Here is a 22230-nt window from a genome sequence, read left to right as displayed (position 1 = left end):
GTATGTGCCCATCTCTACAAGTTGTAACTGTGTTCATGTATGGCAGTTTTGTACTACTGTTTTTTTTTTAACCAAGAACGACACCATACAAGTTTTCCCCTTAAACATCTTATATAAGCTTAAACTTGAATTGTCTGGCTCGCATGTACAAAATTTTCATATATGACAACAGGTAAGTTGAGCAAAAGACTGTCGTGTGACTACAAAATTATTGCTCCGTCTCCCAATAGAAATCGAACATAGGACCTCTCGAGTTCATATAGTTTTGTACTACTGCTACCACAACACGTTGTATATTTTCTTCTTGTGATATCAAGCACGCTTTAAATTGTAAGAAAGCATGAGAAGAGGCAGAAGACTGATGTAGTTTTCAGACTAAACCAAAATTTTATCATACCCTTTAATAAACTCTGAAATGCTGAAACTCCTTTAAATTGTACTAGAAAATCATATTCCCTCAGTGATAATGTTATCAGGGACATTATCAAGGATGAAAGGACCAAGCTTACCAGTCCTAAATAAAGTAAGAAACTTCTTTGATACCATCAGACGAGCTTCGGATGCCTTGTGCGGTATCCTCAATGCCTTCTGCAACAACTCAAACTGTTGATCTATAAGAATCTCCAAGTCATTTTCGTCTTCCACATTGCCGGTAAATTCTGCCAAACTTGTTTGCAATGCACGTTGGACTTCTGTTACAATGTCCTGTACGCGACCGCAAGCAAGGAAAGTATTAAAACTTCAATGAATTCAGAGATCAGTTAATAACATCCAGCACCAACCAGAATATGAAAAGATAATCCAGCAGAGTAGCAGTCTGGTACCGAAAATTATACTTGCAGTGCATGTTTATAATAAAGAAACTTTATCATGATATTCCATCCTCATGATAGTATAATTTTAAAGCACCGTTTAAAATCTAAAATTCTTCTGAAGGATCATAATTCAGGTCACTTGAAAAATTGCAATCATGAAGTACCATAGGCTAGTCTCAGCGTGTCTGTTTAAGTACGTGTGATTCTGCATGGGAGAGAGAGATAGAGACTTTGGTACCTCAATGTACAGTGCATCCGATACATTGGGTAGCTTCTTCCTTGTTGGCCTAAGACTTTTAAGACTGTAATCAGGTTTCTCCACAGATTCACATTGAACCCCTTCTGAACTTCTGTTATCCTGGTGCTTCCAATGAAGGGGAGTGGCTCGAGTATCTAAAACAGCCAGCAGGTACTGAGCAATACGTTCCTCGCCTACTGCCGAATCCTTCACAGACCCTACACGTGCGCACAACCACATGAATATGTTACTAGTCGATTAAGATGTAAATGTGCTGAGGATTATACATCAAAATAACCCCCCACTCCTGCAGCAACAAGGAGAAGGATACAAAGAAGCGGAAACTGAGAATCATACCGGCTAGAGCTAGCTTTAATCCTGTCTCTATATCCGGGATACTTGGAACCAACACCCCCGGTGTGTCAAGAACATAGATACTAGGCTGGTGAGCAATCTGTATATCAGCAATGAAACATAAGAATTCAACACTTGATGGAGGAATATTAAAGACTAATAAGAACGAGGATCGATATGCACTATAAAACAAGAGAGGACATTTGAAAAGGCAGACACTGATCTGATACGAAGTTCGAAGCGGTATCAGCAAATTGAAAGTCTAGAATGAAATCTCCAAATAAGATGTTTTGCAACTGACAGGACCATATTTTGTCAGCTACCAATAAAGACACCAATAATTAGAACTGGGGAATAAAAAGACAACAAAAGAACATGCTAATTTGCTACCATTTTTACCCAAATATGAGCTAATCCAAAATGCTACGGATTCTTATAAAAAAAGGTGTGCGTGCATGCTAGATGTGGACAGAGAGAGAGAGAGAGAGTACTAATATATTCATAGACTAGAGCCAAAAAAATAACCTTAAATCCTGCAATATCTTGGGTAACACCAGGTAATGGGCCCACTCTAGCATGCTTTATCTTCTCCTGCACTACGTGAAAAATTCGAACCATCGTTGCTCAATGGAAATGACCTCAAGATACAGATTACTTTATTGATTTCCACAATCATGGGAAGTAACAATTCAAAGACTATGGCATATAAGTACATTGAGACATAGTAGCAGCATCTTACCAGGAAAGCGAGACGATGCAATTTGATGGATTGAGTTAATTAAAGCCGATTTCCCAACGTTTGGAACACCAATCACCATAACAAGAAGGGTAGGCTCTCGTGAAATCTTTTCCTTCAGTTTCAACTCCACAAGATTAAGAAGCTAGGGTAGATGAACCATTAATAGATGTTATGAGCAAGTAAGGAGTGATAAAACAAGCTCGACTACAAACTGACTACACACAGAGAGACATGAACTCATGCACATATGTAGCCTCACATTCAAAGCTATATATCTGTACCAAAACACAGACAACTAGACAAGTGCATCAGCAACTTAGAGTCTCAAGTATAAACTATTAATGACTGCATAGGCAAGACATGAACTCATGCAAATTCTGTAGCCTCATGTCCAGAGCTATATATCTGTAACCAAGACCGAGATTTAGAGTTCCAAAGACAAGCGCATCAGCAACTTAGAGTCGCTTACAAAAGACTAACTTTATCGCCTATAACAGGTTGTATTAATGAACTTTCGAAAATCAATGCGAACTTCCTTAAGAAACAACCCAGCTTAAGACAAGTTACTAAATCTATAAAACAGATTGATCAGCAGTGAGGGTCCAAGACCTTATGAAAATCAAAGTTCCCACCAAATCACACAGGGTTTACTACAACTTTTATAAGTCAGCAATTAACATAACAATTGAAAATACCAGTTCCAAAATTTCCAGATGATTTGCAACATCTGCTCTAAATATTTTCAACTGCTTTTTAAAAATGCTAATTAGTTTGTAAATCTAAAATGTTAGATAGACTCAACGGCAGAGTATAATTATGTTCAAGGAATGAACTTACCTTTTGAACAGAACTCTTGCTATGTGCATTGATTGGAAGACAGTCTTGCTTGCGTGACTCAAAATAATGAACCCATTTCTACAATTGGAAAAAGAAAAAAGGAACTAGAATCATTAACCTTTACATTAAAATTATAGATAATAAATTAATAATCAATCTCAATACACAAAATTTCAAAAACCAAAATTCCACTGAAGAATATAGAAGTAAGCCAATCAATCAAACACAGAACAAAGAATAAACACTATCACACCCAATAAACACAAAAAGAAAAGTAGTAAATTTTTGTACATGTAATATATTGGGATTAGCCAAGTCCTTCTTGTTGAGAGCAATTACGCGTCTTTTTCCTGCAAGCTGCGGCTGCAGCTCTTCATTTGTTGACGACAGCGGAATCTGTCAAACACACAGGAAACCATTTGAGCTTTACTTACAAGCACATTCACAATTGAAACAAAGAAACATACATACACATAGATGTATTCATATACAAATAAACGAAGAGTATGTGTAGAGTGAAGTTGAAGGTACGGACGCGGGCGTCGCGGACTTCGACGACGAGGTCAGCGAGTTGGAGTCGGTGGCGAATGGCGCTGGTGGCGGCGGCCATGTGTCCGGGAAACCAATTGACGACTCCTCCTTCGGCATTGAAACCCATCTCCCCCAATCGCAAACCCTTCTTCACCAGCCGCTTCACTCCCTCCATTTCTTCTGCCTTGTCAATTCCCTCTCGGGTTCTTTACTCCATACGACTACCATAGCACACAAGTACAGAAACCGGCTCTGGTGAACATACATGGCCCATATCAGGCCCAACTCAATATGGGCTTGGAAGGCCATGTAATATTTGATGTCCAGCCCGCCCGTGTTTGTTGAATTGGAAATTTGTGGAAACTATATGGGCCTGGTCCAAGTTTAAACCAAGCCTAATTATAGGCCCAATTAATTAACCCAAGATTCAAGAACTTTTTAAGAGATTAAGTCAAACGGGACCGAAACCAATTGCTTAGATTAAGTTATAAACCACTTGTGTTGGGAGAGTGACACGATTCAAATATCCGATGATTCACGTGGAATAAAAAGCATATTGTTATCTAGCCAAAGAGACAACAAATCTATAAGGGTAATTCGATGTATCCATAATGAATCGAAACTCCAGAACGGACAATATTGTTGTGAGAGGGTCAAATCTCTAACAATGTCTTTTTCTGGGATCAAATACCGTAGGCAATGGCTCATAAAAATAAAGTCGTGTGGGCACGATGTATCCATAATAAACTAATAAACCAAAAGCAGATAATATCGTTGATTTGGGTGAATTAGAATTTCTAATACAATTCTAGGATGACTTAGTCCACTGAGAATGAATCAATCTAGCTAAAGGATCCTAGTAGGACTCTGAGTTTGTAGGGAGTCAAAGATATGGGCATTTGCTAGTTACCATCTCCTCTTCTCAAAACAAGTAGGTCTCATTGAAATGAACCCTATGTGAGACCACCATTTCTGTGAGAGGACGATATCATGAGAGGGGATGACCATTAGGTTTGTCAAATTTAATGTGGCAAACCCGCTACACCGTACAATTTTGTCTTTTGGACATCTAAATGGGATTAAACTAGGGTCATCAGGTCTGCGTGCACAGAAATTTGTCCTTTGCCATGTAAAATGGCCATTAATTGTTTGAGGTTGGGCTTCATCTTGTAGATCACATCACTTGCGATGTAGGAGTTTTTAGTTGTAACACTATAAGGACATACGAAAGGCTTAACAGGTGACTCAAACAGGTGAAAGTCTTTTTAGGATCGAGTATATGCTCTCATACGTACCATGTTATAAATCGTATACTCATGAGAACATCAATCAAACACAAAGAACTCAAATAGGTATCGTATAGTACTCTAGGTCTAAGGCCGAACACTTTTTTGTCCTCAAAAGAGTATTCTTGATAGAGAATGATTGAATCTTTACCTAAAAACTACATCAATCAATCATACACTAATTAATTAACTGAATGAGCAACGTTTAAATTATTATTCATAAAATTATTTTCGAAAAAGCTTCAAAATTAAGTCTTGTACATACATAGATACATACATACATATATATATTATTGATGGAGGTGATGAATAATTGTGTCACTCTGAGGCCACCTGACTTGCCGAATCATTGCATACAGATTCGTTCCTCTTCGAAGCCTTACTCTTGCGATGATAATCCGATGACAACCTGATTAGAAGAAAAAAATATGTTAAGAGATGATCGATCGAGAATGCTTGGTGTATTCGATATAGAAGAATTGATTATATGTAGATGATACCAAAAATATCATCCATTGGTGTGACGACATGTGGTACAAAGATGCCGAGCCGACATGCCCTTAACGTGCCGAACAAGCTCCCACCAAGCTGTCGACCAGAGTATAGCCGATGTGCAAACGACACTCGAGCACCATCGCATAAACCATCAGGTGACTAAATACCTAAGGAAACCGGAAGTCCTAAAGGAATTTGACTCCTACTAAGAAAGGAAGAAAATATATTCACTCCCGAAAAACTTTCCTAAGAATGAGGGAGAAAGAGATTGTTTCTTACCTAATTGGACTACATAAGACCATATAAAAGGGGAACTTTGCACCATGTACATAATTCCAAGTCTCAGCTAATTTTCAATATTCATAACTTTTGATTATTAACAAAGGGAGAGCTCCAAACACGAGCTTACTTTCTGAAGAACAGTCGAACAATCACTTTCTGGCAACTAACCCGACCATCTTGATATGTCGGGAACTCGAGCAAGTTTTGGACATCATCATATAGAAAACCGATTTGTTTAATTTAAACGCTATGCATGATATATGCATTGGTTAATTTAGGCGAAAGAAAATGTGAATTACTTTGATCAAGATCGACTTACCCTAACTGCAATGAAGTCTCAGAGAGCTCATTGTCATCTTCTGCATAATTAGGTCTTGAACTTTTGAAGGGTCCCAACTTTCTCTCTGAATGGTTGAATTCCATGAAACGCTGTGACTTTGACCTTCCAAATTCCTCAATCTGCAGATAATCAAATAAGAAATAAATTAATATTAGTATTATACTATGAATTCTATTAATTATTTTTTATTTTATAGTTATAATTAATACATGGTCTGAGGATATGTAATTAACCTGTTTCCGTAGAGCTTCATTCTCTAGCATGGCCTCTTGCTCCTGATTAAAAAAAGAAGAAGTTTATTAAGACATTAATTAACATGTTTGCGCAGAGCCAAACAGTTTATGCACATGTAGGGGTGATTGTTTGTTAGCATGTGCGACGAGAGAGGAACCTCGATAGCTCGCACCCTAGTGTGTTTATCATGGAGCTTACATGGTTTAATACACAGCTAGCGTGGATTCACTCTGTAGTGGAGAGTGAATTCATCCGGAAATTGTAGTATCTTTTTTATCAATAAAAATTAAATTTTACTAAAGGAAAAGGTTGAAATTTGTACAAATTAATTAATTAAGACATTAACTTAAAGAAGAACAATAAGAAGAGAAAAAAAATGATTAGTTACCTGCATCCTCGACCTTTTAAGCTGCTCTAAGAGCACTTGTTCCTGGAACAAGTCAAGGATTAATTAGTTCAGACTTTGGAAATTTACAAAAATAATTAATTATGTTAAACTAATTAATTATATAAATTAAGTATATACTCATATAATATACCTTCTTGTGTTTAACAGACAATATTCCTTCATTTAATTGATGCTCCAAGTTCTGCAGCTCCTTGAAGGTTAACCCATCCAGTTCCTTTCCCATCATTTGCCTAAAAACATACATGAACATACATACATACATATACATATACATATAAGTGTGTATATATATATATATATGAATTCTGAATTGTCTCATGCGGACTTAAAGAAATATGTATATATCTACACAAATATGACCGAAAAGAAAAGGAAAAAAACCAAACTTACAGGAATGACAAGTGCAGCCTCTCGATCTCTTCCTTCATTGCATTCACATTATCAGACTGTTGTTGGGTTTGATTATGATATGTAAGATATAAGCATAATCACATTAAAAAAAAAAAAACATAGTAGATTAATTTGCAAATTAATTAAACCAGCAAGCAAACTATATATATATATATATATGCACACACACATTTAAGTATAATAATGTGTTACGTACCTCGACTCCACTGTCATCTATATGATGTTCACGACATTCCAAGTCAAGGCCGTTGCCGTACCTCGCAAGAGTGTGTTCCATGCTTCATGATAAATAAAAACTCATTTTAATATCATTATTTTTATTTGAACTCCAATTGGATATCAAGTATAGTTTTGTTATATATAGGGGTCGGCATCAGACCGGACTGGAAATATAAGGTCCAAGTCCGGATTGACCATTCGGACTTCGGGCCAAGCTTGACACGAAAAATGTCAGCCCAAGCCCGGCCTGGACCCAAGTGATCGGGCTTTGAGCTGACCTGCCCTAAAAAACTAAGGTTTAGGCTTGTCCATTAATCTTTACGGACTATCCAGACTTATCGTCCTTTCATATTTTGGCCCGCGGGCTTGGCCAATCCTAGGCCCACGGGCCGTTTGGTGACCCCTAGTTATATATAGAAGGTCATTATAATCAAGATCCATTTTTTATTTTATTTATTAGTGATTTTGTTTACTATTGTAGAAACATATAAGAATAATCAACACTCGTATCTAACCAAATCATATTTCTGTTTATTTCTCAAGTCTCAACATATCTTAGGGTCCGAGACTCACCCTACATGGTAAGCTACGGAGACAGCGGTATATCCCAATACATGTCCATGTTCATATATATAATCCCAAATACGAAATCGAACTCAAGTGCATCTGCCTAAGTCAGACATATCAAGATACGCCCTGTCACCCAGCTAATTCAATATTCTCAACTCCAAGCCCATGGACTCTCCTACTTGGGCCAAGTTGGTTACTTTCAAGTATTTTCCAACTTCATGCCATTAGTGGGAAGTCTTTTAATGCTCTCTTTTCAAACTCATAAGAAAGAACATAAAAAACTGTAATCTTTTTTTGTCTTTATCAACAGATTAACATCAAAATTACAGATCTATAAAAAAACAACATGACATCATACAAAAAATTTGAGGCCAATTATGATTATTTTTTTTAATATCAGAGAACGGCAATATACAAGTTTTTCCTTTGAACATTCGATATGGGTCTACATTCATGTCATTAGGCCCGTGCGCATAGAGGTTCCGAGTCCATACAATTTGATTAATTATGATTATATTATACATAAAGAACTAAAACAAGATTGAAGATGAAGAATAAAAGAAGGGTATGTGTGTGTCTATATATATATGTATGTATGTACGTACCTAGTACTTGAGTATTCATAAAGCTTTCCGGTACCGGAGAAGATTATGACGGCAACCTCAGCATCACATAGAACTGACAATTCCCTAGCCTTCTTCAGCAACCCGTTACGCCTTTTCGAGAAGGTGACTTGCCTGCTATTCAAGTTTTCTATTTTCTTGATCTCAATTTTCCCTCTCCCCATCTTGTGATGGTGTTTTTCTCTCTCAATCTTTCAGTCTTTCTTTTCTTTTTTTCCCTAGAAAATTGAAAATCTACAATTAATGTTGTGTAGAGAAGAAGAAGATGAGAATCAAATCACAATACAAACTAGGAATATATATATATACACATATGCACATTATATATGTATTTATATAAAGAGAGGAAGGAAAAGCAATGACTATTTATGAGAATGTTTCTGAAATTGAAAAGGATTCTGTGGGTCTAATGAGGGAAAGTGTGACCAAAATTAGGTTAAGTTCTTGGAAAGTTGACAGATAGAATTCTATATGTAGGAATTACCCAATTTTGGAATTGATAATTGCTTGAGGATTTGGTATTTTGCCTCTTTTGGTACCCTTTTAAATGCTATTGGGTTTGTCTTAATTAAAATTTTTAAATAGTGATTCAAAAACACATCCTTTTGTTAATTTTTTTTAGAGCAATAATTGGTGATGGATATTTCTATCTTTAGCAAAACCATAAAAGAGGAATTTAAGTTTTCTTAATAGGTTTTGTGTTATTGCTTATATATATAATTAATATAAATTAGGAAGAATTAAAACTCTTTTTTTGGTAACCGAGACCGACACCATACAAATTTATCATTTAGATATTCGATATGAGTTTAATGATATGGTAAGTTGGGGCTAAGCCCAGTTCGTAGTCACAAGGATATTTCTCTATTGAGAATCGAAAATAAGAATTGAAATTTGGTGGTAGCATGGTTAAGAATCATTTTTAAGCAATTGGGTTTGTACTAAAAAAAAATCAAAATAGTGATTTATAAAGACAAACTTGCCAATCTAGAGCTCCAAAAACAATTTTAGGGGTATTTCTATTATGGGCAAAATCTTAAGAGGGAAGGATTTTATTCTTGTGGTATATAAATATGGAAGTGATAATATTTTTTAGAAGTTTTTTTTTCTGCCCTCTTTAGAATTTGATATATTCTAGACTTTCTAAGTTGGGTTGGTTTAGATATTTTTTAGAAAATCATTCTAAATCCCTAGAATGTACAATTAGGTGAAGCACATTCTCAATGATTTTATTTGAAATATTTTAGAGATATTGGATCTTATTAGAGATTAAAATGCATTAATGGACCACATCTCTCTCTCTCTATATATATTTTTTCCATTTGATGTAAATCAATATTGGCCTTGCATATTGCCTTTTTTTTGGTGGGGGGTCATTAATAGAAGGAAATGCATATATAGGCTTTGGTCTCCTATTATGAAAGTTGCACTATTGTTGCATATATCTATATATATATACATATATTTTGGTCACATATTTTTTTTATCTTTTCATAGTAATTAGTTGTAATTACACCATAAAATTATGAAAAGTATTATGACTACCTTTTCATTTGGGAATAAACCAAAAAAAGTTTACAGTTTTATATTTTTAATAATTTCCTTTTTTTTTCCTAACATTCATTGCATTTAAATGTCCTAACATTTGTTTTTAAAATTTTTTTTTTATTATACGGGAAATTCGAACTCGAGACCTATGTCCCGACATTTGGTAGTGACAAACTGTTAAGTTATATATAAACCCTAAGGCAACTATGTTGTGGCTAGTTTTTCCCACATCACATTTCTCACTGCAACACAACACTATATCCTCCAACCTTAATTATACAAGCCACTATGTTTTCCAAAATTTTCAAACCTTTAAAACTACAAAAATTGAAACAAAAAATGCTTGTAGGGTCTAAGTTTGGTATTAGGCCCAATCCAGTCCACGGCCCAAACAATTATCAGCCTAAGTACTCTTGGGTCAAAGGGGTGTTCAAATCCAATTACACTATTGTAGCTCATAGCTCAAAATAACCTCAAATATGAGTCCAAAAGATATTTGGATCAACGAAGATGGGTTCAAGATGTCGTAAAGCCCAGGTATCGATGGGGTCGTGGGCTTAGTTGGAGTCGACGGGCCCAATGACTTGACCTAGTACCAAGCACACTGCCTCGAACAAACCATGCATTTGCACGAAAGTCAGCAAGTTTCCTTCTCGCAAATGTATGATTAATGCAAACCGTCCAAGACCAAGAACAAGATATAGCAACGATGGAATACACCAAACAACGGTTTAATTTAATATAATCTCCTCTCCTATACTCCTACTAAGTCTTAGAGCTTAGCTCAATTGTAATATATATATATGTAACTCCATATAATCTCCATGAGTTTCCTAACATCTTCTTAGAACCATCATCACAAACTACAACCAAGTTTGATCACCAACATACAATTTGCTTCATTTTATACAAATATCCAACATTATTATTTTTGCTTGAAATACAAACATATATATTTGCGTACGGGTTTGCTGTTCCGATTTAGGTGGGGAATTATGTGTGCATGGTTTGATTACTTAAATTTAAACTCATATTGAATGTCCAAAAGACGAGTTTGTACCATGTCATTATCGGTTAAAAAAAGTTACTAATTATTTGATTACCTGAACAAATTAAGTATATACGGAAAATTATTGATTGATTATTTGATTACATAAAGATTTACATCTCAAACTCATTTTTAATTTTTTTTTTTACAGAAGGCCAACATTGATCATTTAATTTTGATTTAAATAACAGGGGGTCCACAATACTAGCGGCAGAGATTACTCGAGAGGTTGAGACTGTCCACAGCGAATCACTCCTAAACCTCTCTCTCTCCATAAATAACGCTCCCGGCTGCAAATCTTCGTACAATTTCTGTTCTTCTTCGCATCGAGGGAGAAGAAACAACGTGAAAGAGAGGGAAAAAACGAAGAACAAACGTCTCGAATTGATTGATTGATTCACTGGTTTGAATTAATTTGTTAATTTTTTTAGTAAAGTTTTGTTGTTTTGTAATGGCGGATTCGTTTTGCTCGGACTGTAAGAAGCACACGGAAGTGGTGTCCGATCACTCGGCTGGGGATACGGTGTGCTCAGAATGCGGTTTGGTGTTGGAGTCTCACTCGATTGATGAGACCTCCGAGTGGAGGACCTTCGCCAACGAGTCTGGAGACAACGACCCCGTCCGTGTGGGCGGACCGACAAATCCTCTATTGGCTGATGGCGGCCTCTCCACCGTAATCGCTAAGCCTAACGGCTCTAGTGGCGATTTCCTTTCTTCTTCCCTAGGCCGATGGCAGAATCGCGGGTCCAATCCCGATCGGGGGCTTATTCTCGCGTTTAAAACTATAGCCACTATGTCTGATAGGTAATATGTGTTTGCCTTTTCCGTTGAAATTTCCTCTCTTTTGTGCCTTTAAATTTTTTAGTTGACAAACAACAATAGCGGTAGTTGAATTAGAGGTTTGTGTTTGGTTGTTTAGGCCGGATTGGCTAGTGTTGGCTGCCGAGTATCCATTTTTCCGTGCGTGAATACATGGAATTTTACTTGGGCATTTACTCGCTGTCTTATGGACTTGATTTCTTCCTTATGTGGATTATTTGAGTGGCTAAAACAAGGAGATCCGAGATCGGGATTCAGTTTCGCCGTCTTTATTGGCTGTTTCATTAGGTTCATGCTATTTTTTTTGGTTTTGCATAATAATGCTGATAATTTTGAACTTTGAGACTGTTTTAATGGCCTTCCGAGAAGCCTTCATTTGGTCCCCAAGAAATCTTGAAGTATTGATGTTAAATCAAGACCCGTACTCAGTTTGGTGCAGCCATATGGCTAATATAATCTGAGTTTATTACATTTGCCACTGGGAAAACATCAACAGAATTATTTAGTTTAGCGTATTTTGGTGCTGTTGTACTAGTGCTTGGTTGGTCTGGCAGTTTTGGCAACTAAGAAGAGATTATGAATTGAATCAGACGTCAGGTTTTATAAGAGTTTCTTATGCAGGTTTTGTTTTTGTTCTCTTTTAATGAGACATTTTGCTTAAAACATTGGTGATTCATGCATGAGCAGTTCTTACTGGCTGTCAGTGGAAATCTATGATTTCTTAGTGGGTTTACTGGGAAATTCTTCTATTGCTCTTCCTATTTTTTATTTTTTTTTGAAAGAATGCTGTAATAGTCTTTCACTCTTAGAATTCCTCACACCCTTTACAGAGAAGCAGCAACATGAGGAATGGTCATGTAAATATAATATATCACCATTGAAATTGGTGATAAGATGTATCTTGCAATCCAAAAGCTAATACTACTATTTTAAACTGGTCAGTTTTCTCCACCATGGCATCTTTATTCTTAGCTAGCACAAAAATGGAAAGGTTAGACAAACTCTAAGGCCTCAGTACCACACCAAAAACCATTTCGAAAGCTCACCGACTTTCCTCTTCTTTTTCTTTCTTTTTTTTTAAAGTCACACCAAGTTTGGTTTCCCTACCAAACTCGACCTTTTTTAAAATGACTGAACAAACTTCCCAGTAGTGTGCTTGCTGGAATTGTATTTCAGCATCTTGATACTGATGGGCATACGCATTAGCCAAATTGTTTCTATATTAGAGTAACATATAAAACATAAGGGTTCTCCTCCATTAGCTAAAGCTTTTAGGGATAAGTTGTGTTCAACATGGTATTTGAGGCCTTTGGCGTTGGCCAAACTGTTTCTGTATTAGAGTAACGTATAAAACATAAGGGTTCTCCTCCATTAACTTAAGCTTCTAGGGATAAGTTGTGTTCAACATGGTATTTGAGGCCTTTGGCAAGTGCTAGGTTCATGGCTCAAAACTGGCAGCCTCCTGCTTGAGAAAAGTAAATTGCTGCACTTGTTAAGCCTCTCAAATTAAAGGTTTTCTCCCTCCTAAAAGTGAGGGAGTGTTAGAGTAATATATAATAGACAAAGATTCTCCCTTCCCATCAGCTTAAGCTTTTGGCGTAAGTTGTGTTTCAAAATTGACAGTTGTATTTCTGTTTGCACCTGTCTGCATACGATCAACGGCAGATCTTTCTATTCAAATTGCATGAGGTCATATGCTCCCGCTCAGCTACAATTGTAAAAAATAGAAGAATTGCTAATGTGATGTAAACTTAAAAATTGTGCGCTGTTTCGTCCTCTATCAGTGCGTGTTTGTCCATTAGAAAATTTATTAATCCACATAATAAATGAATTGTTGATGCCATATTGTCAAAATGTTGTACACGCACCTATGTAAATATGTTTTTATAAAGTACATGTTCAAAGACACTAATTGTTGTGGAAATAGTACTAATACAATTGACATTTGTGTTTCAGGTTAGGCCTTGTTGCAACTATCAAGGTATGCTTCTTCCTGTTTTTGCAGTCTTGTGAAAACTGATAGTCATACAAATTGCACATAGTTTTGGAGGAACATACTCATTTACAACTTTCAGTTTTTGTGAAGGATGAGTAGTGGTTGTTACTTGTTAGTATTGGTTTGACTTTACTGTGTTTGTATTATCCTGGAGACAGAATCGAACTCTAATTTGGATCCCTGATTCTCGATCAACGAAAATCAAGAAACATTATACGGTCTTCTTCTTTTAGATGAAAAATGATGTGAGGTGGAAGTTGGCCTTGGGGAATTGGGGATCAACTAATCCAGGAGTCATATTGTTTTGCTTCATTAGATCTTTATTATTCAGTTTGATGTGCATGTTCTTAAAATTTTTGTATCTGGTGATATTTTGAAGGACCGTGCAAATGAGATCTATAAGAAAGTGGAGGACCAAAAGTCAAGTCGAGGAAGAAATCAGGATGCCTTATTGGCTGCTTGTCTGTACATTGCTTGTCGTCAAGAAGATAAGCCACGAACTGTTAAGGGTACTGCTTAAGATTCTTTTAACATCTGGATGCTTCAATTTATCTATCCCTTTGTATGGACTCCCCTGAACCTCTGGTTTCATCTAGAAATTTGCTCTGTGGCCAATGGAGCCACAAAGAAGGAAATTGGCCGAGCAAAAGAATACATTGTGAAACAACTGGGGTTGGAGACCGGTCAATCGGTGGAGATGGGAACAATACATGCTGGGGACTTCATGGTCAGTTACTTTTCTTCCTCTTTTTTGTTTCACGTTTTGAGTGATATCCCCACTAACATTAGTGCCAATTTTATTTTCAGAGGCGCTTCTGCTCAAATCTTGGTATGAATAATCAAGCAGTTAAAGCTGCGCAAGAAGCTGTTCAGAAGTCTGAAGAATTTGATATAAGGTAATTTTTAATTATATTCTGACAAATTTCGTGCTTGGTGTTATGATAGGGTTTATGTGTCGTGCATTTCTTTTATATGTGTGGAAATTCAAATGTGTCTCCATTTCTCCTGTTGCCCTTCTGGGTGTTGCTAACCCCTAAATATTCTTGCAGGAGGAGCCCTATATCAATTGCGGCTGCTGTTATTTACATTATAACTCAGCTTTCTGATGACAAAAAGCCTCTTAGAGGTTTGATAATTTGCCTTTGCTTTCATTGTGCGAGAAAATTTCGTTGAATGTGGACTTCTCTCTATTATACTTTTAATATTGTTACCTTGCTGGCTGAACTAGAAGTAATTTTCACAAGATCAAGCTGAATTTTTTGGCGAGAAAATGTTGTTGACTTTACTATCAGTTGCTTTGACATAAAATTCATGTGCTAATAAATAGTTGATTCTACGCGTATGCAGATATTTCAAATGCCACAGGAGTTGCTGAAGGGACAATCAGAAATTCCTATAAGGATCTTTATCCTCGTGTGTCGAAGATAATACCAGGCTGGTATGCTAAGGAGGAGGATCTCAAGAACCTCTCTAGCCCTTGAACTAGATAGCAAGCGCGGACAACCTGAATTTGGATGATCTTTGAGGCCCGTGTCTCGTCTCAGAACTGATAAGAACTATACCAGAGTGTTAATTGTCTTCCCCTTTCTCCCCTCTATAGTAATTTAGAGACCGAAAACATAAGATAAAGAAATGACACAAGTTGAATTGATTCTATGCTTAAAGAAAATGTACAAGTTGGAACTTTCCCAGTGGAAGTTTAGTTTATGACAAATGATGCTTATGCATACTCTTTGCCCTTCACCCTAGATAATGTCATTTTGTGGGTGATTGATTGTATTTAGTCCCCTTGTATTTCTATTTTGACCTGTATTTGACTGTGCAATCTTTTTTTTTTCCTTAGTAGCCATTTTTGTTCTGTCAATAATAATTGCTACCTTTTTTCAGCCCAATCTTACCTATTGCCAGTGTGATGTGGTTTGTTCTAGCAGTCCGAGGTTTATGTCCACTCAATTGTTCAAAGGGCATGTTGGGTTGGGTGGTTCTTTCGATTATCGAGAAATTTTGAGCGTTTGTTTTCAATATAGTACAATATGGGTATTAATAATGTGTGCCCTAAGGGTGCTAATTAAGAATTTACTGTAACATATCACATTATGTCATGTGTGAAATATTATGTCATGTGTGATGAACACTCTTTGACTTAATTTTTTGAACTTGAAATACGTATCTTTTTCAGATTTCAGTGCACATTTTCCATCTTTATCTAAGCAAAAATGATGTTTAAATTAAGGATAGTGTTAATGGATGCCCTAGGGGCATTTGTTAAGGATTTACTACAACATATCACAGTATGTCATGTGTAATGAACATTCCTATTTTTTAAAACTTAAAATACATTCGCTTTCTTTGGTAATTGTTTTGTGCGTTAAGGCATGGAGAGATTAGTCACGAGAGCAAACTAGAGGTTCTGAAAGAAATTAAGAAGGTCTAGAAAACTACTAATCTTTTTCAAGTTTCAATGTATTTTTTCATCCTTATTAGGACACTCATTAATATTTTTCATTATATACCTAAATTAACTTTTCTCCAAAAAGTATATTCTTTTACATAAAAAGCAAATATAAGTGCATATCCACAATATATTATTTTCTAGAAGGGCAATATTAGTACCTATCCGGCAATCCATGACAAAATGAGGAGGATTTGATACATGGAAACCCTAATTTTACCTATAAAAAATATAAAATGCAGAGAAATGGACAAACCAAATCAACTGAGTAGCCTCACATTTTCCTCAAATAACAAACAAAATGGATCCACACATTTTGTTCCTTACACCTTTCCTACTTCTTGCAAATCTTAGCGATGCGGAACTTTTCATCGACACCAATGTCAACATCACCAACGATTTGGGCTCTGGGATCGATCTTAACGTTGATTGTATGAACGACGAGGTAGACCGAGGGGAGTATTTCCTCCAGTATCAACAGAGCTTTCAGTTTAGCTTCCATGCCAATATCTTATACCAGACAAGGTACAGGTGCACCATGTTTTGGCCAAATGAATGTCACTGGTTTGATATCTATGTCTTCAAGAGGGACAATCCTCTATGTTTTGACTGTAAATGGATGGTGAGAGCAAATGGTCCATGCATGTTTAATACTACTAGTAACTCATATGATATTTGTTATCCTTGGACTCCTAATAAACTATGTTAGGGTTTCCACCTTATGTATTTTGTAATCAAGTGCTATAGAGCTTTATCTCATAAACTTTGATGATTATACCATTAATTTGTTGTAATTTGCAACTTGTTTTCTAAACTATATATGGAATAGTTTAGTGATGTTTGTTTGGGTTAGTGTAAAAATTTACGAGTGTTTACGGGGTATTTGGTTGGCATTTTAAAGCATAAAATGAGAGCGAGAATCACTCATTCCCTTATTTGGTTGGATTTTAGAATGGTGGAATCTCAAACTCATTATAGGTACGGTCATAATTTTCTCTGTTGTGGAGGATGTGTTTTAATAAACAGAGATTATTATAACATTATTAGAAATATAAAATTCCGTACTCATTTAAAACAAATTAAATAAAACATAAGTTTAAAAATATAATATGATTTGTCCATGATAATAAATCTTAGGGTCTATTTGGTAGGTTTGTTTTTCATACAATTTTATGTTTTCTTCGTTTTTTCAGAAAACAACTCAAAAAACACGTGTGATTGTCCATTTAAGGTCAACTTAGCACTATCCTTAGATGAGAATCTTCTATCCATGGAGGTTTAGCGACCCTAGTTTCGACCCCCTATAATTTACATAGTTTGACAGTTGACTGCTAGGGTAGGCATAAATTCCAAGAAATTGGGAAGATTTTATTGATATTTAATATAAAAATGTCTGTCAGTAGTATAACCGGGCCCCACACATAGTGTACGTTTATTTCGTGGACACTCTGTCTCTTTCGCGGACACTCGCTCTGCTCTCTCAGTTCGTCGCTTTCAGTGGCAGCCTTTTGGGCTTCCTCGGCACAAATTCCTCTCTGAAAATCTCTCTCATTTCATTTCTCTCTCTCTTAAAAAGATTTCACTCTGGTTCGGAGATCGAGGAACCAAGGGGTGTCAGTTTCTCGCTCTTTTGTCTGGCATTGTTAAGGTAAGCTACTTTCTCTCTTTCGCGTTTTCCCTTCGCTGTTTGGTTCTCAAGAAAGCTGCATTTTCAATCCTTTCGATTCTCTGTCTCTATTTCCATAATTTGTTTTCTCATGCTCATCTTTCATTTCCTTTCGCCGAGTTGTTTAGGTGTGGCTTGATTACAGTTCATGTTGATTAATTTTTCAAGGTTTGAAGTGCTTCTTTGATGTTTATGCTGCAATCGGGAATCCTTATATCTTTTGTATTGTGTTTTATATACATCAACTGTTAAAATTTATTGTTTTTATGAATTTGATGAATCATAAATTAATGAATTCATGTACCTTTATACTCAAAGAATTTTGAGTTCATTTAATTATAGATATGAATATGGAGAGATGCATACTATGCAATGAATATATTTATTGATGAAAAATACATTCCAATGTATATCTTGTTGGACCAGGCTTGTGTTTCCTTATTTAATTGAGTAAATGGGTGTGTTGAATCAGTATGTCCGATTTTTGTTTCAGGATAAACACATAGACACTTCATGGACTTCATGGATTATGATCCGTGGGATCTTTGGTGTCCGTCATTTTATCCAGGTCCGTATCATTCTCCATTGTATTAGAAAATTTTTCATCCATTGTTTTTTTTTTGTTGATTTGTGTAATTACTTTTCAGCTTCACCCGAGAGAAGTCATTGCTCGCAAAATGAATGGCAATGCGACTTCTACTTTGGTTATGGGACGGGTATGCTTATGCCCCCTCAAATGCTTACTGTTGGGCTTGATTGTTGTTAGTTTGGCTCCTCACTGTAAATTTTCTTTGCTTAAATTGTTGCAGACGGGATGGAGGAAGATGCTATGAATGAGAAATCTTGCGTACAAGTGTTGAGGATATTGTTGACGAAAGCAGATACTGAAATCAATGAGCTTGAAAAAGAACTGGTATCCCTTCAAAGTGAACTGGCTTGGTTTGAATACGAAGAATGGTCTGAAATATGCCGTGGTGCCCTGAGAGAAAGGATTGATGACCTTAATATTTCGATAAGAAGTTTGAGGGATATGGATGAGAATGACACTGAGGTTCATTTACTTGTTCATACAGAACCTATAGCTACTATACATGAGATACTGGATGCTATTCTGGCAAAGTACCTTCAAGAGAAAGACAAACAGGTTTGGCCGTAAATTATATCTCATCATTGTTTATCATCCCTCTAAAAATCTGTTATAGTATTCACAATGCCTATTATATGAAAGCATTGAAATTTTACATTCATGCATGTGTACATATGTAGGACTTGTTTGACTGATATGGACTCCTTACCTGTTTGTGTTTCCATTGTGTTGCTCTGAGATTTCATTGTTGCTTATCAGTGGAGGAAAATAGAAAGTTGTAAAGTTCAGTGGATTGAGACTTGGGATATGGTGTGTGATTAATTTCATTAGTGAGAAGTCCTTGTTGTTAGGTGTTCAATAATTTCTTTGCATCCTGCATTCAAAAAAGAAAAGAAAAAAGTTTCTGCTTAGAATTTGCATGAACTTTGCATTCTCTTGTGAATGTAATTATTATTTTTACCACTAAATCTCCCATTGCTCATATTTTTTCCTTCTGAGATGTACATTTCTTTCTTTTAAGGTGAATTGATCATAATGATACTTCTGTTGTTATAAGGAACATCCGAGCAATGCCAAAGAAGTTTTTGACTCTAGCTCACATACTCCGGTACATGAAACTGAACTTTTGGATGATAGCAGTAAAGTGAGTGATAGTTGTTCAGATGTCACTCTGAAGGAGGCAATCAAAGAATCCAGGGATAATCCCTCCAAGCATCATAAAGAGCCTCAAGGGAAGAAAACAAGTAATGCTCAAACAGATAAGGTCTTGGATGCTCCATTCTTTCATGCCCCATTACTGTTGTGCATGCTCAGAGGGATTTTCTTATGGTAATTTAAAAATTCGAGGTTTTTGTCTTTGACATTTGATAGGTAACTAGGCAAGTAATAATTGTGTTTGTACTATGTTTCCTTTGACATTGAACAGCCTGATACTATACATGCTTTGGAGCATGTGGTTAACCCCTCCAATGTGAAGAAAATCTTGAGCAATTCTTGTATGAAGATTAAAAGTGAGGAAAAGGAAGAACACTACTCGATACATGCACTGAATGCTGTCGTAGTGAAAATTGAGTCCAGGGAAAATGCTAAGGTGCCTGCAGCTACTTAACTGCTTTTATGTTTATATTTGTGTTTACTGTACAACAAGAAGTCATTATGATAATGCGTGTGTGTTTGGGACTAGGAATGGTAACCCAGGTAGAACTTGTAGGTCTAGTTATGGAAATTCTATGGCAGCCTGGGGATTATCAGCTTGGCTTATCCCCTGATGTGGACTGCATGTTCCCACTGCGTGTTTCTGGCCCCTTCATGGCTTTGTCTTGACAATTGGGACAAGCCTGCAAATGCATTTATAAAGCCTCAGGCTCAAATAATCATGTGCAACTAGCGAGTCCATGGAGATCAAAAGGCTGTATGGGTCTGATTTCTAAGTCAAGGAGGAAGTAAGAGAACAATTTTATACTGCTTTGGCAAATTCTAAACTCCTAATTCATTTTTTACTTAAGAAGGCAAAGCAATTTTTTCAAAAATCAATGTAGTTGATCCTTTCCTTTATGAAATTAGCATCTGCAACGATGTTACTCCATTGATTTAATATAGACTCTAGTTAAAGCGTAGCAAATGGCATTGCTATACAAACTGCATAGCTTGCTGTTGTGGGAATTACTACTTCAACTTATTCCGCTGTCACTTTAATCAGCTCACGACACATGTTTCTTTCAGCAGCTTGCAAATGCTTATGAAAATGGTAGTCCAGATGCTTTAAGACTTGCAGCTGGGCACGATGGAAGGAAAACAAAATCTGGTTCTGGGTTAGGTGCTTTCAGACAGGCTGACATGGAGCAAAACATATCAAGAGGTGGAAAAGCTGCACGGAAATGTTATTTTCAGAAACAGAAGTTGGAGGAACCAAATGTTGCTCAAACCAATATCATGATTTCTTCAAATTTATCCTCAAAGAAAGAAGGGAAGAAAAAGCCTATAGAGATTGATAAGGTCATCAGAGAAGCTGCCTTGACAAGTGCAGAACTTTCGGCTTTTTGTTCTCTTCCAATGTTGCAAGATCACGGGGAAAATACTGCAAGCAAACTTCAGAGAGGGGAAAGAAAACCGCACTCACTTGGACTTCAAATGACAAAAATTTCTCATAATGACATAAAGTCTGACTTGAAGGCCTCAAAGTCACATAAACAACAGATGCAGGAGGGTGTTGAATCTGGAGATTTGAATAGGATGGTCATGAAGAGATTAATGCAGCCAGTCCGACTTGATTCCAATGACCATGGTGCTGTTCTCAGGAATTCAGTTTTGCAGCCAGAAAAGAGAAGAAAGAACTCAATTTCGACATTCAGTACCATGAAGGCTGAAGAGTTCTCTGTTCAAATGGACTGCTCAAATTCTCCCAGGACTACATTTGGTCGTTCTGTTAAGGATGAACCTTTAACCCCCAATTCTTACTCAGTTGGCGATTTAGGTACAAAGGATGTGAAGCCATTTCTTCCAGTTGCAACTGAGGTTACTGACCTCAGGAGATTGAAAATGAATGACCTCAAGGCCATGGCGAAGCAACTAAACCTGACTAGATATTACAAGCTTAAGAAAGATGCTCTTGTTGAACTCCTAACCAGCAGATTAAGAAGTTGCTAAAACTTCCCAAGTAGATGATGTACAAATAGTTATCCACTTTCTCGTCGTTCTCCTGCCTGTCCATGATGTTTTAGTGGTCTTCTCTTGGTGTCTTTGACGTCCCGTGGAATTTTAATGGCTCCATTGGTTGCTGCTGCTGCATATGATTTAAGGTACATCTCCTTAATATATGCTTCTATTGTTTCATGTCTGAAGCTGATAAATTGCTGCATAATTTGTCTAATTATAGGGAACAATGGATCAATTGGATTACTGTGGGATGTCAGATGTGCCCAGATCTCTTCTGTAATAGATTTTAATCAGGAGGACTGGATGCGTGATCAAAAGCAGGTTGTGTAAGTATGATATCTTTTGACTGGAGGTTGTTACTATGCACGTTACAAGTTACAAGTTACAAGCGAGCAGTAAATGATTCTTATAGGAAATTTTCTTTCTGTGCTGGATAAGAGTAAATGTTCTTTGTTAATATGAAAGATAGTAAATGTGTTCTTACATGGAGGAAAGGTTATTGTATAAGGGCATTGTCAATATATTCAGTCATTCGACTTCTTTGCATTTTTACTTAAAACTCCATGTTCCCGGACT

The 22230-nt window shown here is 36.4% G+C and overlaps 4 protein-coding genes across 4 annotated transcripts; 2 read left to right on the top strand and 2 right to left on the bottom strand.

Moving 5' to 3' along the window:
* Nucleotides 1-366: 366 nt before the first annotated feature.
* Nucleotides 367-3730, bottom strand: LOC119998869 (short integuments 2, mitochondrial). The gene is made up of 8 exons (XM_038846339.1): nt 3519-3730; nt 3275-3379; nt 2984-3061; nt 2147-2288; nt 1933-2003; nt 1411-1507; nt 1054-1271; nt 367-705 (listed from the first exon to the last, which is right to left on the bottom strand). The coding sequence occupies exons 1-8, from the start codon at nt 3687-3689 to the stop codon at nt 448-450; spliced, it is 1140 nt and encodes a 379-aa protein (XP_038702267.1). The 5' UTR covers nt 3690-3730; the 3' UTR covers nt 367-447.
* A 1256-nt stretch (nt 3731-4986) lies between these two features.
* LOC119998870 (agamous-like MADS-box protein AGL18) lies at nt 4987-8655 on the bottom strand. The gene is made up of 8 exons (XM_038846340.1): nt 8366-8655; nt 7168-7249; nt 6951-7006; nt 6691-6790; nt 6540-6581; nt 6151-6192; nt 5897-6036; nt 4987-5209 (listed from the first exon to the last, which is right to left on the bottom strand). Exons 1-8 carry the CDS (start codon nt 8545-8547, stop codon nt 5119-5121), a joined length of 735 nt encoding a protein of 244 aa, XP_038702268.1. The 5' UTR covers nt 8548-8655; the 3' UTR covers nt 4987-5118.
* Nucleotides 8656-11281: 2626 nt separating this feature from the next.
* Nucleotides 11282-15636, top strand: LOC119998125 (transcription initiation factor IIB-2-like). Its single transcript, XM_038845352.1, has 7 exons — nt 11282-11783; nt 13755-13779; nt 14174-14303; nt 14391-14521; nt 14602-14690; nt 14844-14920; nt 15142-15636. The coding sequence occupies exons 1-7, from the start codon at nt 11431-11433 to the stop codon at nt 15273-15275; spliced, it is 939 nt and encodes a 312-aa protein (XP_038701280.1). The 5' UTR covers nt 11282-11430; the 3' UTR covers nt 15276-15636.
* A 911-nt stretch (nt 15637-16547) lies between these two features.
* Nucleotides 16548-21971, top strand: LOC119998644. The gene is made up of 9 exons (XM_038845980.1): nt 16548-16905; nt 17440-17522; nt 17650-17894; nt 18419-18480; nt 18722-19056; nt 19556-19762; nt 19925-20089; nt 20722-21797; nt 21875-21971. The coding sequence occupies exons 1-8, from the start codon at nt 16548-16550 to the stop codon at nt 21643-21645; spliced, it is 2379 nt and encodes a 792-aa protein (XP_038701908.1). The 3' UTR covers nt 21646-21797; nt 21875-21971.
* Nucleotides 21972-22230: the final 259 nt, after the last annotated feature.

Source organism: Tripterygium wilfordii, chromosome 5 (genome assembly GCF_013401445.1).
Source record: "Tripterygium wilfordii isolate XIE 37 chromosome 5, ASM1340144v1, whole genome shotgun sequence".
NCBI classification, from domain to species: domain Eukaryota; kingdom Viridiplantae; phylum Streptophyta; class Magnoliopsida; order Celastrales; family Celastraceae; genus Tripterygium; species Tripterygium wilfordii.
This window is presented reverse-complemented; position numbering and strand designations above follow the sequence as displayed.

Bases quoted from the DNA above. Each gene is read 5' to 3' on its own strand.
- LOC119998869 (XM_038846339.1), bottom strand. From the start codon at position 3,689: ATGGAGGGAGTGAAGCGGCTGGTGAAGAAGGGTTTGCGATTGGGGGAG. The intron at 3,062-3,274 runs GTACAAAAATTT...TTCCAATTGTAG, and splicing joins CTAATCCCAATATATTACAT to AAATGGGTTCATTATTTTGA. The intron at 2,289-2,983 runs GTAAGTTCATTC...CATCTACCCTAG, and splicing joins GCAAGAGTTCTGTTCAAAAG to CTTCTTAATCTTGTGGAGTT.
- LOC119998870 (XM_038846340.1), bottom strand. From the start codon at position 8,547: ATGGGGAGAGGGAAAATTGAGATCAAGAAAATAGAAAACTTGAATAGC. The intron at 7,250-8,365 runs GTACGTACATAC...TTTATCATGAAG, and splicing joins TATGAATACTCAAGTACTAG to CATGGAACACACTCTTGCGA. The intron at 6,193-6,539 runs GTAACTAATCAT...TTTTTTAATCAG, and splicing joins TTAAAAGGTCGAGGATGCAG to GAGCAAGAGGCCATGCTAGA.
- LOC119998125 (XM_038845352.1), top strand. From the start codon at position 11,431: ATGGCGGATTCGTTTTGCTCGGACTGTAAGAAGCACACGGAAGTGGTG. The intron at 14,304-14,390 runs GTACTGCTTAAG...GGTTTCATCTAG, and splicing joins TAAGCCACGAACTGTTAAGG to AAATTTGCTCTGTGGCCAAT. The intron at 14,691-14,843 runs GTAATTTTTAAT...ATATTCTTGCAG, and splicing joins TCTGAAGAATTTGATATAAG to GAGGAGCCCTATATCAATTG.
- LOC119998644 (XM_038845980.1), top strand. From the start codon at position 16,548: ATGGATCCACACATTTTGTTCCTTACACCTTTCCTACTTCTTGCAAAT. The intron at 16,906-17,439 runs GTAACTCATATG...TCGTTTTTTCAG, and splicing joins ATGCATGTTTAATACTACTA to AAAACAACTCAAAAAACACG. The intron at 18,481-18,721 runs GTCCGTATCATT...AAATTGTTGCAG, and splicing joins GTGTCCGTCATTTTATCCAG to ACGGGATGGAGGAAGATGCT.